At 33.3% G+C, this 15,518-nt stretch overlaps 2 protein-coding genes and 1 long non-coding RNA gene across 3 annotated transcripts in view; 1 reads left to right on the top strand and 2 right to left on the bottom strand.

Moving 5' to 3' along the window:
* LOC125875594 (galacturonokinase) overlaps nt 1-8,058 on the top strand; it is a 68,378-nt gene extending 60,320 nt beyond the window's left edge. Inside the window, exon 14 of the mRNA XM_049556575.1 lies at nt 7,631-8,058. Coding sequence (XP_049412532.1) covers nt 7,631-7,890 — 260 coding nt within the window. The 3' untranslated portion in view covers nt 7,891-8,058. The remainder of the gene's footprint in view (nt 1-7,630) is intronic.
* LOC125875596 (ADP-ribosylation factor-like protein 2) overlaps nt 1-15,518 on the bottom strand; it is a 71,039-nt gene that overhangs the window by 48,386 nt on the left and 7,135 nt on the right. The window lies entirely within an intron of this gene.
* On the bottom strand, nt 8,559-10,237 carry LOC125875597 (uncharacterized). Its single transcript, XR_007447452.1, has 2 exons — nt 9,488-10,237; nt 8,559-8,797 (listed from the first exon to the last, which is right to left on the bottom strand). It is a non-coding gene; the product is annotated as an uncharacterized LOC125875597 (long non-coding RNA).

Below are 15,518 nucleotides of genomic sequence, written 5' to 3'. Positions count from 1 at the left end.
AAGTGAAAACTAAGTGATCTATTATGGGTCAATATGGATACTCATATCTAACCCATTTTGACCATAATTGTAGAGACTCTTAAAATAGCTTGAAGCCCATATTTAACCCATTAAAATATGAGTGATCCAAGTCATTAAATATGGGAAAAATGGACTCATTTCATTAATATGTGCTGAAATTGCCACCCCCTAAAGACCCCTAGCTTGGATAGTAGATAGTCATGTTGTGGCCTGTTGAGCCCTTTGGTTAGCATATCTGCAGGCTGATTTTGGGTTGAAACATAAGCAATCTTAACCAGTCCTTGTTGGAGTTTTCCCCTGATGAAATGACAATCAATCTCAATGTGTTTAGTACGTTCATGATAGACTGGATTAGAAGCCAATTGAATAGCAGACTTGTTGTCACTATATACTTGAACTGGTAAATGAACCTCAGCCTTTAACTCCTTCAGCATTCCTACCAACCAAACTAACTCTGCTACTGTATAAGCTAAGCTCCTATACTCAGCTTCATCTGAGCTCCTTGAAACAATGGTTTGCTTCTTAGCTTTCCAAGAGACCACAAACTCTCCAAGTTTAACCACATAGTCAGTCACAAACTTCCTTGTAAGAGGGCATGCTGCCTAATTTGCATCACAAGTTTAACCACATAGCCAGTCTCAGATACATCTCCATACTGTCCGACTGATAGCTTCTGTTTGGCCATCAGATTGCAAGTGATACACTGAAATAAAACACAACTTGGTACCACTGAGGCGAAAGAGTTCTGTCCAAAAGCCACTTGTGAAAGTTACATCACGAGCACTAGTAATGGTTATTGGTAAGCCATGTAATTTGAAATATTGTCAAAGAAGAGCCATGAGCTTACAACAGAGTAGGGATGAGCAATATGCAACAAGTGACAATATTTAGAGAAACGATACACTAGTAAGATTACATTTTAGCCATGTGAGGTAGGCAAGCCTTGTACAAAATCCAAAGGTATGTTTGACCACATTTGCTCCGCTACTTCCCATTTGTAAACAATGGTGGAGACAGGATTTTTGTCAAGGGAATTCAAGAATATTTAAAAACAAACTCTCGAAGAGCTAAAATTATTAGAAATTTGGGCAAGCGAGAATTGGATCTACGTTGTCTAAGAGAATTTGAAGCACATTTACCGCTGAGGTAATCCTTTGGTTTGTGTCAAGGGGATTCAATGTCAAATATATATACACAATAAAAATTTAACCCTATATGCATAGAGTTTTTTCCCCTTTTTTCCAACTTCAGTCCACCTAGATCCGCCCATGTTTGTAAAGAATGACATCCACTTGTCTCTTAAGTCTCATAAATGGGTCCCAAGGTCTTAATCCAATTGACACCCAAAACACATCAAAACCACTTAAATTGAGAACATATAAATTAATAAGAAAAGCATGATTAGCAAACCATATTGGAACATTGTCCCAGATTTCTGACCCGTTCTCCATTTCTCACCACTATCCTTAATCCATCTTGCCTGTTGACTTGAAAATTGAATTGCGACACAAGTTTAGAGTCCACAAAGCTATGGGTACTTCTAGAATCAACCAATGATATCTGTGAATTTCCTTTCAATTGCCTTGAAAATGCATATTTTGTGGGGCTGTGATACATATGATGGATTCCAAAGAAATTTGAGGTTGTCTGTACTAGGATTTGACTCTTATTTGACAGATTTTTCCCTCCTCTTCATCTACAAGTCAATTAAGACTAATTTCTTGCACTAATGGCCCTGAGTGAATGGTTCGTCACAGTTGAAACAGAGTCCCTTGAGTCATCTTTCCTCCATCTCAGTTCTGGTCAATTTCCCAAATCTGGTGCATTATTGAGGTGAGAAATCTATTACTCCCTTTGTCCCAATTTATGTGACACATTTCGGATATCGAGATTCAAACATGTCTATCTTTGACCGTAAACTTTTTCTATATTTTTTAAATATTTTGTATTATCAATTATTGAGACTTAATAGTACTTTTTGTGTAGTTTACAAATATGTAAATTTTATTTTAAAAAATTTGAAAATTTCATGAGCAAATTCTCGGTCAAACTTAAACTGTTTGACTCTTGAAAAGTGAAATGTGCCACATAAATTGGGACAGAGGAAATATTTTTTTTTTATCTATGGGAATCTGACAATTGCAAATGAAGGGGTTGTCCCTTGCTTACATAAAGGCAAGATATACTCATAACAATATCTAAATCTGGAGGATCATGCAACTCTACCTCAATTGCCTTATAGTCAGCAAGACCACTTATATAAAGTTCAATTTTTGCGACGGTGTGATGGTACTTGGCTGTGAACCAGTTGCTCAAATTTTCCGTGATAATCTGCTGCTCCACAAATCTTATGCTCGAATAATCCACAATTATTCGGTACATTTAGAGCAACAAATCTTTGGGGAATATTTAGAAGATAAACAAACCCCCTTTTCTTATCGATCAGGTAGACAAATCAAGTCATGCCTCCATAATCTCAAAATCAAGAAAAATATTCGTGATAATCTGCATTAGACCCGATGTGGCATAACCTAGCCAATTCTCCAACTTCTGACTCATGATTGGTGATCCAAAATGGAAGTTACATTAACGTCTGAATTCATCCCAGGAGGATTGAGGCATATTGTCTTAAGTTGAAGGAACCAGAGTTGTATTCCCTTCCACCAGAGGTGAATCTAGGATTTTTTGAACATGGATGCACCAAGTAAAATATATTGAAGTGGAAATTGATCCTTAATCCTCAAAGTCAAAAGCTCAACTTTTAACCATGTGGACCATTTAGACTTCTTGTAGAACGGGTGCCAGAATATATTACACAAATTTTAGAATATATATATATAAAAAATATCTAATTTTACGAAGAGACCACGGACGCCGATGCCCTATTTTTTGGCTCTAAATTCGCCACTGTCTTCCACATGAAAAGAAATAAGTCCAACCTTTATTCTTCTGGAGTTTGTTGGTGTCTAAAGCATTGTTTGTACCTGTTCAACCATCCCAAAGTGTCCTCCTGGCCAGTAAATCATGGAAAATTCAACTTTGTATATTTAGGCATATGATGGAGCTTTCCCCGGTTTCCGATCCCGACCCTCATGGCACTCAGTTTACCCTTCCAACTTCAATATTGATAGATATTTTTTGTTAAGTCAGAATCAAGCCTTTGAATTTGCTAAATCCTTAGTGAGTACATCCAAGTGAGCCTTTATGGCTTCCTATTTGGCTAAATTGGTTGCACGTTCTTCTTGGAACAAGTTCACCAACTGTGTCAATTGTTGCTGGACTTGGACTCTCATAACTCCAAGCTCTCATACCAATTTGTTATGGTCCCTTGTTATGGATTTGGTTATGGAACCCTGCAAAACAAAATCAGAGTCAATGTGGAATAAATAAGGAGTCTGGGAAGAGGTTCTCTTTATGCGACCTACGGTGCTGGTTCGTGAAGAGAGAACCAGCAATCTCTTGAGTTGAAGTACTCAAAATCTGGAGCAATTTTCTGCATGCATTTTATCAAATTCAAATAACTTTAGATACAACACTGGTAGATTAATCACCCACCTAAGAACAAGAAAGCAACTTAATAATATTACTGGAATGAGAAAGTGGAGAGATAACCTCCCTATTGCAAACAACTGCTACAAAGAAATAAGAAATATAACTAGCAGATATGCTGAAGTCATCTATTTCTCTGATTTTAAAAATTTCCATGTGTAAACGGTAAACCGCTGGCAGATTAAGGGAGTGCTAACAGGGTTGCTATGAATTGAATCTTTTATCTGGAAAGCTGCAACTGAGACACAAGTAAGTAGATGTAGTCATAGGATAGAAGTCCTTACTCATGTCTACATTGGTGTTCATATCTGTCTTTTACGACTATGTTTGGTTTTACTTTGTAAACCTGGAGAAATCTGGCTAGTTAACACTGGAAGATGAAGCAGCATTTGTACTTCTCTGCTCCACTGTGTTCACTTCTCTTCTTAAGAGCTTGAGTTTATGGAATTTTACTAAATTCTATAGTCATTATTTTTTTATTCTACTTCCTACTCATTTTCTACTAAAACTTCAAATTTGTAGGTTACATTGCAATCTGGGCAATTTGAAGGAGAAGTTCGGCTCAGGTAAAATAATGCTGCTTTTAGGCATGTTCATACTAGCGTATAACTACTTGGATATCTATAATTGCATTAAAAAATCTCTGTTTGGATCCATGTAAATAAGGTTTTGCTGCTGCTGGATCATGCATCTATGATCTCATGTTCATTGATTTGCAGCAGTATTTTACAATGTGGAGAATTCCATCACTGTTTTACGAACTTAACCTTTTGATGCTCTACTTTTACCTGTATGAATTAGTTTTTAGCCCTTTCAAAAACAACTGGTGATGATAGTTTCATGTAATCAACAGTATAAATCCTGCAAAAAGCATTGAACTCCTAATGTTATCAATTCCAAAATTTATCAAACTCAAATATGAATTTATGCCTCACATCTTTTAATTTCACAGAATAGATGAAGTTCAGCTTCCTAAGCATATGTCTGAGACAAATGGTTTAACTGAACAAATGGACTCATCCACACCTCAGGAAGAATGCAAATGGGGTAACTATGCTAGAGGAGCAATATATGCCCTGCAGAGCAAAGGAAATCATCTGAAAACGGTTAGTAAGGTTTCTTTGGCTGCTGGTTGATAGACATACGTGATATGCTTAGTTTACCAAACCAGTTGATTCCATTTATGTTATCGAGATTTATGCAGATGTTGGACTCTAAAATCTTACATTCCGTTATTCATTCCATAGGTGGACTTCTAGCTCATTAATATAGATTTAGATCCTTCCATGCACCATCCAATTTTCACTTCTTATATCTCCTATGTACTGAAATGATTGTTTCTACAATTTTGTGCTGGTGGAAATGATCTATTATGACCTTTCCTGATCTCTCTTGTGTAAAAATGAAGATCTCTTGTAAAAAAAGACATAAAACTAAAAACAAGTTTTTATAGGACTATAAAATCAATTCTTGCTTTGTTCTGTTTAATGCTGTCCGACAGGGAACCCATTCATTAGTTTTTGAAAATATATATTAGTCACCATGCATCTGCAAATTGTTTGAGTACTGGTTACTGGAAGATGATGCTTCTGGTTGTTCCCATTTGATTTTCACAAAGATAAGCTAAAGATTTTCAGTAAGAAAATGTTAAAGCTATGAGATACGCTACATATGAAGTTTTGATGATTAGCAAACATAACAAACATGATGAAAGAACTAGACACTAAACATGTCTCAAATAGGGACTAGTAGTGTTTATGACACGACTACTGCAAGAGCTGATTACAGGAGCACACTGCAAGAATTGAAGGAATCAGGTCCTTCACAGTATACTGGAGAAGACTGTTGATCAGGCGCAAAGCAAGTTCCAAGTACATGAAGGATTCATTGAGGAATTGGGATTACGGCTAATCACATGGATCAAAGAACAAGAAATCAAGATGGAAATATTACCATATTTGCACGCATGGAAAGAGTTTTGGAAATAGGAGAAAACAAGTGGAAGTCGACATGTGAATGGAAACGAAGTTTGAAAGAAGGATGCACATCCAGCCAAAAAAATATGATAATAACAAGGAGAGAAAACAGTCACATGGCTTCTAAGTGGTTAAGAAGAGGACCCCACCTATTTTGGAAAGGATTTGTAAGACTTGAACTTGGACAATTCTCAACTTATGAGCTAGTTTTTTAGGCTGAGTTAGGACCAAAGGTTTATTGTGACCAATTCTTTATTCTTAGTTTACCTAATGTTAGGCCCGCCCCTTTGTGATGTTGTTCACATTTGAGATGTCTAGTCCTTGGTGTGGCACGGGATAGGGTGTTAAGTGTCCCATATTGATTGAGTGAATGGGTTGTTGTCTCCTCATTTGATCTTGGAAAATCCTCACCTCATGAGTAACTTTTGCAATTGAGTTAGGCCTAGGTAAGTTTTATTTACCTTGTACCAGAGATAAATCTAGCCCTATTCTTGGTTTAATGTTGGACCCATTTTATGTTCTCCACGCTTCTGATGTTTAGTCCAGTGTTATGTGTCTCACATTGGTTGAGGGAATTGGTTATTGTCTCCTTATATGGGCTTGTGCAATCCTCATATGAGCTAAGTTTTTAAGATTGAGTTGGACCCTAAGATCGATTTTCTTAACACGGATGACTACTTTCATCCTTCTTCTTTTCTTGGGCCAAATCCAGTAGTGTTTATTGTTATTTTCCACTGAATACAAAATGTGTGGTTTCAAAGTTCAATTCTGTGGTTCTACTCTCAGATACATTCTTCTGTCAAAAGTACTGTTTCATTATCTGCACTATTTTTATTAGCAGTCACCTTGATCTGTATTATTTAGCATAGTTCTTCTATTTAACATGTTTAACCTTAGTGTGCATCATATCTTTCATTTATACCATTCTTGCTGGAAACTTTTTCTTGCAGGGTATCACTGGGTTTATCTGTGGTTCTGAGGGTCTTGACAGTTCAGGTCTCAGCTCTTCTGCCGCGGTAAGTTGTTTTTTCCATCACTGCCTTTGAATTTGCATTAGTTAGACTATCAAGAAATGTAGATCTTATTTTTCAATTTTAGCGAAGTTTGTGTGATCTGGTAAGGTTAGTTCTCCAGACCCTGTAAGGCCTTATAGTGGACTTTTTCCTTTTTGCTGTTGCATCCTTGAGGAAAAGAGATCTCACTGTTCACTCTTTCCTTTTAGGAGATTTGATTTGCATCTTTGTTCTTTTCTTATAGTAGTATCTGTTCCTTACAAGTTACAGTGACTGAGATATCCTATTCAGTATAACTTTTCTTTTGTCTTGTGGAATTTCATTTAACAATTGTCATGTTTTTTTTGTTTTTTTTGATGACAAGGAAAACTGGCAGCCGCTATCCTTTGGGTGCGCACAGAGTAAAACCCCCGCTCCTATGTTGTATACCTACTCTATTGAAGCTTGCATCCTGGAATGACAATCGTTTCTTCTTTTTTCAAGTTATGGTCATGGAATGCATGCCCGTTTATTGATTGAATAATACTAAGACTTGGAATAGTAAATCCTAGATGTAGGCCACTCTCCATTAAGACAAATATGTTACATATTAATCCTGAAGGAAATATACCAAAAAAATGAACATTCTATATGTGAAATCTTCTTCGCATTTATATGGATTGATTGTATTTATACCATGTTTTTGGAATTTTCTTTTCAGAGCAAATTAGACGCCAACCTAGTTAAACGAGCAGAGCATTATTTCTCCGAAAATGAGAGAGTTATGAAAGGTATTATTCTTTACAGATCTTTACTCCTTTTATTTTTATGTTTAGCTTTAGGACAGTCCATTCATAACTCATGTGTGGTCTGTTCTAGGACTTGAGGCTTGGGCTTCCGGAAACCTTAAAGAATTCGGAGAGCTTATTACAGCATCTGGTCTAAGTTCTATTCAAAACTATGAGTGTGGCAAGTGTTAATTTTCTTACTTGATATCTTAATTTCATTGATTTCGATATATAACTTTTTCGATAATGTATGTCTGAGACACAAAGAATAACCAAATCTTGAACTTCACTTGAATTATTCTAGGTTGTGAACCACTTATACAGCTATATCAGGTTCTTCTGAAGGCTCCTGGTGTGCTTGGGACACGGTTCAGTGGTGCAGGATTCCGAGGCTGCTGTATTGCATTTGTAGAAGCTAATAAAGCAGAAGAAGCTGCAACTTTTGTCGTGAACGAGTACAGTAAGCTCCAGCCCGAGTTGGCAAGTCATCTTAACCAAGGATCGGCAGTATTGATATGTGATGCAAGTGACTCTGCACGCGTGATCAGCAACACTTTCAGTTAGCTAAACGAGTAAACGTTCATAGTTATAGCTCCACGATATCTCATTTTTTCCCATCTATTCTTTTCAGATTATTTGTATTTTTGTACCTTTGGGCGCTTCCTATTATTTCATTTTCCACATTGACTTTGTGTATATTAAATTGGACGCTGGAGAAGCATTACATCAATAAATTGTATTGGTTAAGGTTTAAAGGACCTTTCTTTAGTGAATGTGTCACAATAATTGTTTCTTCTCTTTTTTCTTTTGAGATGTTGTACTTTTTTCTTTTATCTAATCAAGGATATGGTCGCAAGACTGAAACTTAAAGGAATTGACGGAAGGGCACCATTAGGATGGAGGCTGCGGCTTAATTTGACTCAACACATGAAAAGTTACCAGATCCAAACATAGTAAGGATTGATAGACTGAGAGCTCTTTCTTGATTCTATGGGTGGTGGTGCATGACTGTTAATTCCACTTAATTCCGTTAACCAACGAGACCCCAAGTACATAGCAAGAACAATCCTCAGATATTATAAAAATTATTAATTTGTGAATTTATTTGGTTAAGGACAGTCACTTTTTTGTGCAATCTGCTACCATTACAACAAAAGACTGGCATATTGGGAAAGGTCTTAAAAGAATTTCCTCACAAATGGTCATTTTGAGCAGTAGATAGTAAAGTGCTCCTTGCATGATTTTCTTTATCTTTACATGCACAAATGTTGTATATCCAAAAGATTTTAACAATGTCATCTTGCAGGAATCAAAATCTTAATGTAAACTTCGCTTAATCAAGCATATAGATTCGCAATGCAACGTCTTGTACCAGCCAATCAAATCCCTCAAGTAGCCCGTCTCCTGTGTATGCACTACATCCCACGATTCTCCAATGCCTGCTATTGTCCATAGCCTCCAGATTAAGCACCTGAATCAGAAGAAAAAAGTTATGTCCCCTCTCTGTGAATGTCAAGTTTTTATGAATAATTGACCATACATAAAAGAAGGAAGCAAGAAAAAAAGAAGCAGATCTATGTAGAAATAGGTTACTAGTCAATTGAAGTAACTTGGAAACTACTACATAACACTTTGGCATAATACATAAACATGTCCATTAACTTGGCCTTAAGGTGACAACTATGCCCTCCAACTTTGGATGTACACAAGTAGATACTTCGACTTGTATAAAGTTGAACAAATAGACACATGCATCCTACTACATGACAATTTTGCGTCCTACGTGGTATCCTACGTGTATTATGCCATGTAAGCCGTGTGTGTCTACTTGTTCAATTGTATACAAATTTAAGTGTCTACTTGTACACACCCAAAGTTGGAGGGCATACATGCCAGCTAAAGCCAAGTTAAATGGCACATTTATTTATTATGCCTAGTACTTTCTCAACCACCACTAGAAAGAAGCTTCTCTCCTGATCTCTCAGTTTTTTGGTTTGCATAATTGGATCTTCCGATTTTTGAACGAAACAACAGTTCATCCTTAACCTTTGACATAATTGTTAAGGGTATCATAGATTGCAACCTTACTAGTTCCAAGTGTAAGAACTTCACTTCAATATTCATTCGACACAGTTTAAGGTATAACAAGAAGCATCCTTACTTTGGCTATTTCATCTGGAGAAAGAGCACCTTGTATGTCCTGCTTATTTGCAAAAATCAATAATGATGCTCCTGATAGCCTCAGCACAGAACATATAACACTAAGTAAAAATCATCTTCAATGATTGACATTGTAGATTCCCTCTTTGCTGCTCTACATTGTTACCAGTCATACCAAGCCTCACCAGAAATGAACTGTTTTCTTTATGAAGAATATCAGAGAGAATATTTTCTGCAATAATCAAGTTGCAGAGTACTCCTGGTATTGAATGAAAAAAATTAAAAAAAAAGAGTACTCCTGGTATCACTTACTGAAGTGCTTGAAGAGATTGAATAACTTGTTAAGAACAAAAAGAAAACGGAAATAATGTGGTAAACTAACTAAAATGACAACAACAATGGATTCATTCAATAACGAAATTTGACCTTTGTGCCTGCTAATTAAAGAAAGGAGGAGGTTAATCAAAAAGAGATGTCATTAATGAGAGGGCCCCGATGCACATGTGGAAGTTTTTTCATGAATAAGCCAACCAACACTTAGGTTACTAACAATGGATTAAGAGCTTACTAGTGTATAAGATATGTTACACTTTCTACCTTGAGTGCAGTGAAGGAGTCTCGCCTCACCCGCCCATTTTACTTATGGCATCATACACTTTCTTTTCAATCAAACGGATTTTATAACCATAAAGAAAGACCTGTCTTTTGGAATGAGTCGTGTCCCTAGATGATGTAGTCATCACAGGACATTCAAAGAAGCTATGCACCTTCACTAAATTTTAATGATAGAAAGATCTGTCATCCTATTCTCATCTAATGACAAGGGATTTGCTTTTTTTGACACAGGCTTACAGATACACCAAAAAAAGACTTTTTGACGCGCCTAATGAACACATTCAACAAAGATCAACAGCAAGGTTTATGCCTTTACAGTGCACTTATAAACATGATGTTCTGAGGGTGGACAGTTAGGCAGAACATAATGAGGTGACTAATTATAAAATGCTAATGGCACCACCATTATGAAATATGTAACAAGATGAATAGAGCTAGTAAATGTGCATAGGCAGTTCTGTTAGAAAATAACTGAATAGGTTCTGCACACAATTTATTATTTTCATAGCCACACAAATAAGATTCCAAAAAAAAATCTTAATTGAGATTATTATTAGTATGATGATTTTGGCTGAGGGCAGAAGGAAGCTATAACATGTCAAGGAGAGGTGCAACTTGCATCAAACAAAGTTATAGCATTCCTTACTTAAAGCCTCCCTGTGGAGGAAAATGCAGCAAAGAAGCAAAAGGGATGTCGCCAGAAAATGACATGTAAATGATTGCAAACACTAATTAACTTGAACATAATAAAATATTCAAACAAGTGTCATAATAAGCAGAAGTTGGCAGCATTTCCACGATGAAGTCTGAGATTGGACACGCTTTGACATGTGAATTTACTGAAAACTCATCCCTTTGCTTCTGACTCACTATTTTGCAATTAGACCACTGGAAATACTCCCTCCTTTCCAGTTTACATGGCAATATTTCCTTATTAGTCTGTTACAAAAAGAATGACCACTTTCTAAATTTGGAAACAATTTAACTTAAACTTCTGAGCCCTTAATGACAAGCTTTTATAGCCACACATGTTTTGGCAAGTTAGGATCACATGTTTCAAAAGTCTTATAAACACACAAATGCCAAAAAAAAAAAAAAAAACACAAATGCCATGACATGATTAAACCATAAGTTTCAAAAGTTTTTCTTTCTTTCTTAACCTCCTTTCCCAGTCAAACTATGCCACAAGTCGAAATAGAGGGAGAAGCATAGGTATACAGTATAAAATGTATGCATGCAATTTGTGCCATAACATAAACTTATTCCCTAGTTTCTTGACCATTATCTTGCACTTAAAACAGTATGGAGCAGGTAACACCAAACAAAAGCATGCATGGTGTAGATTGCACACTGCTCAATTGTCAGTTGTTAAGAGTCAGTGATGCATTTGGAAGAGGCCTTCTAAGACCATGCTAAATAGGAACAAGTAGTTTCAACAACTCCATCCCCTATGTATTACAGTATTAGCTATGAATTAAATTCAACATCTTGTTTTAAGGAACACATGCTCTTGCCTCTTCATGTATTAGGGGATGTAGTTTTTTTTTTCTTATAAGAGTGGGGACACACGTCTTCCTGAATGACACTTATCACGTCACCAAACTACGAAACTTTAATCTTATATATACTTAAAGATATAAAAATAATTGAATTAAGAAGGATCATATGGAAAAAAAATATTTAATGATAACGAATCAAAAAATATATTGAACCAACAATGGTATGAAATAGACCTACATGATTTAGACTACAAAAGAATAGAATGGTACGATTTAGAAATAAATTCAGACTAAAATGAACTACGAATATTTACAATAATGGACAGAATCTATGGAAAATATAAAACTATTGGAACAATTAATGGAAGAAAATTTATATATGTACCAAAGAACCCAAGATATGTTATACCTAGAATATATCATAAATAATATTAATGAAATATTTAGATTAAAACAACTATCAGAAGAATATTACAATAAATATTATTATATTTTACCATGAATTTCGCACTACCGAAAAATAACATTAAAGAAATATCAAGATTAAAACACTTAGCAAAAGAATAATATAATAAAATCTTCAAAATAAATTACTCACCTACCACTTCTATGAATTCCTCAATTGCCAACTCCGCACTGAAAAATGTGGTATCAGAGCTATGGATAATAAGAAACATACTAGTAGAAAATTAAACAAATTATATCCGAAATATAAATAACTTAATATCACAAAAACTGATAACGAAAAATTAGATCAATTAATAAATAATATATCTAAAATAGAATATAAATATATTCAATATTTAAAGATACAATGAATAGCGAAAATAATGAATATAAAGAAAAACTTACTGAAATAATTATAGCGAAAAGACAAGAATTAAAACATAGGCAGAATAGACTTAATAATAACATATTCGCAGGAATTTGTAAAAAATCTATAATAGCACAAAGAAAGACTATTTTATATCTAGAAATACAAATAAATAACTTAGAATATAAACTACAACATAATTTATAAATGAATAAAGAAGAATATGCAATAGATGAAATAACATACGAAAACTATGACGGATTAAAAATAAAGATAATATTTTTCAATCTAGGAAGAAGATATAAGAAAATAAGTGACAATATAAGTTTAATGTTAGAAAAGAAACGGTAAAACTAGAAGATAGTTTAACTGCTATGATAAGAATAACAAAAGAAAATGAAGAAATAGATAGAAAAACAGAAATTGAAAAAATAAAACAACAAGCAAAAAAGGAAGTACAACAATTAGAAGAAGTAAAAAATACTAAAATAATAGAGCTAGAAAAAGAACTAGCAATATTAAAAGAAATGTATGAAATTAAACAAAAAGAAAAAGAACAAAAAATAAGATTAGCAAATGAGATAATTAAATTTAAAGAAAAATTGCAACTAGAAGATGAATTAGAAGAAAAAGAAGAAAATAACCAAGATAATCTACCCGAAATAAGAGTTGATGAAATAAATGACGATGATCTAGAACAACAATCGGAAACAAGCGAAACATATACGGAACTTTTAGCAAACATAGATAATACAAAGAATTTAGAAGTAAATACAGAAGACGTAGACATGGACGAAAAACCTAGCACATCAGGACTAAAAAATCCAAAAAAATTTAATCCAAAATATTATAATGAAAACTATAAACAATATGATAAAGAAAAAACTACATGAGATAAAAGATTAAGTAAAAAATGGACGCCTAAACCAATAACTGGACAACATGATTTTTTAGATTTAGACTGTGTAGCAGATATAAATAAAACAATCCAATTATGGATGGGATATATATCAAAACAATTAATAGATAATAAGATAGTAATAACAGAGGCACCAGGATACATAGAAAGAACACTTATAGGAACAGTAAAATTATGGCTTCAAAATTTAACAAGTGAAAGCTTAACAACTTTAAGAAGTAATAAAAGATTCGATGGAGGAATAGCTACTACATCTATGAAAATACTATATAAATACGAAATAACTATAAGAGATGAATTTAGTAGTATGACAACAGAGGTAGAAGAACAAAATAAAGAAAAAAATCATAAATCGAAATCTAATGATAAAATTAGCAATATGTGTTACATAGATGAATATGCATGTGCATTTAGAGAATACTATTATAAAAGAACATATAGCATAAAAGAAAGTAAAGAAATAAGAAAATTATATTTTACAAAATTACCAGAACCTTTTAATTCAAAAGTAATAAAAAATTGGAATGAAGCAGAATTAACAGATACCTTAGGAGCTAGAATAAAATTCTTGCAACGATGGTTTATGGAACTATGTGAAAAACATAAAGAAGAAATAAAGATGGAAAAAATATTAGTAAAAAACCTTGGCATGTTGCAAAAATAAAACAACACCTCAATTTGGTTGTACGAATATGTATTATAAAAATAGAAAGAAATATAATAAAAAATACAGATCAAAATATAAATATAAAAAACCAAGAAAAAGATACTATGTAAAAAACTACAAAACCAAAAGACCATATAGACCAAAAAGAAAACTAACGGAATGTACTTGCTATAATTAAGACATATAACTAGAGATTGTAAATTACCTAAAAATCCAAAGAAAAAATAAATATCATAAATAATAATAGACGATGAAAAATATACACAAATAGAGTACGTAGATTATGAATTAGAAAGCAATGATAGTATATATGAATTATCGAAAATACTCAAAGTGAATTGTCTAAGTGATCTCCTTTGTCTCATTGTTTATCTCGTAATCATTCGATTCCGCCCCTAAAGCTATGAAATGGAAAATAATCCAGTAATAGAATCAGATAATGAATACGATATCAATGACTGAAAAAGATATACAAATAATAACTAAAGAAAAATATCAAGATGAAGAATCGGCAGAACAAAAAATAATATTTGATAATAATATATTTGAACAAATAAAAGGAAAAGAATTAAACTTAAGCGTAGCAAAAATATTCGAAATACCAACAATAAGAAACTGGTTTAACGACAAAAAGAAAAATATTATGTAGTAAGTTCAAGAGAACATATCATAGATTGCAAATACACTAAAGGAAAGGCCAAAATACCAATATTAAATAAACGAATAATAAATAAAGAAATACAAGATATTAAGGCTAAAAATTCAATTAAATATGTACATTTAGGAGGAACAGAAATACTAATAAAAGCATGTTTTAGAGAAGGAATAGATACACCCATAGAAATATATATAGCAGATAATAGAATTATACAACCCATAGAAAAAAGTATAATATGTGCAGTAAAAGGTAACCTCATATACCAAAAATTTAAATTTATAATAAGTGATAATTACTCAGTAGCAATAAATGACAGAAATATAGATAAATCGTTAGTATTATATTGAAAAATGTCAGGAATAGAACTAGCCTCGGGAAGTAAAATATTTACAGCTAGATGTAAAAATTTATAAGTTTAAAGACAAAACATAAAATAATAGCAAAAAATAAAATAAAATAAATAAAAATAGAAAATCATTTTGAAAGAATAGTCACAGTCATAGACAAGAATGACTATAGTTATAATGAAATTGACATAAAAGAAGATTTAGAAATAGTAAAAGAAAGATTAAACACATAAAAAAGAATAAACATGAACTGTGAAATACCATAAATCTCATAAAAAATGAGTACCTCAAGAAGAATAGATAAAACTCTACAAAAATCAATGGAAAAAGAAATAAAACCACATCATTACTACATAACGGGAATAATGGAACAACGAAAATATTTAATATTAATAGATACAGGACGAGAAGAAAACTATATTACAAGAGAATTAGTGACGGAAGATGAAATAATAACTATTGAACAATCATGCCCCGAACTACCAAAATCATTAATGTATACAGAAGAAACTA

Source organism: Solanum stenotomum, chromosome 9 (assembly GCF_019186545.1).
Source record: "Solanum stenotomum isolate F172 chromosome 9, ASM1918654v1, whole genome shotgun sequence".
Taxonomy (NCBI): domain Eukaryota; kingdom Viridiplantae; phylum Streptophyta; class Magnoliopsida; order Solanales; family Solanaceae; genus Solanum; species Solanum stenotomum.
Note: the sequence above shows the minus strand (reverse complement) of the source record. Positions and strands in the feature narration are given on the sequence as shown.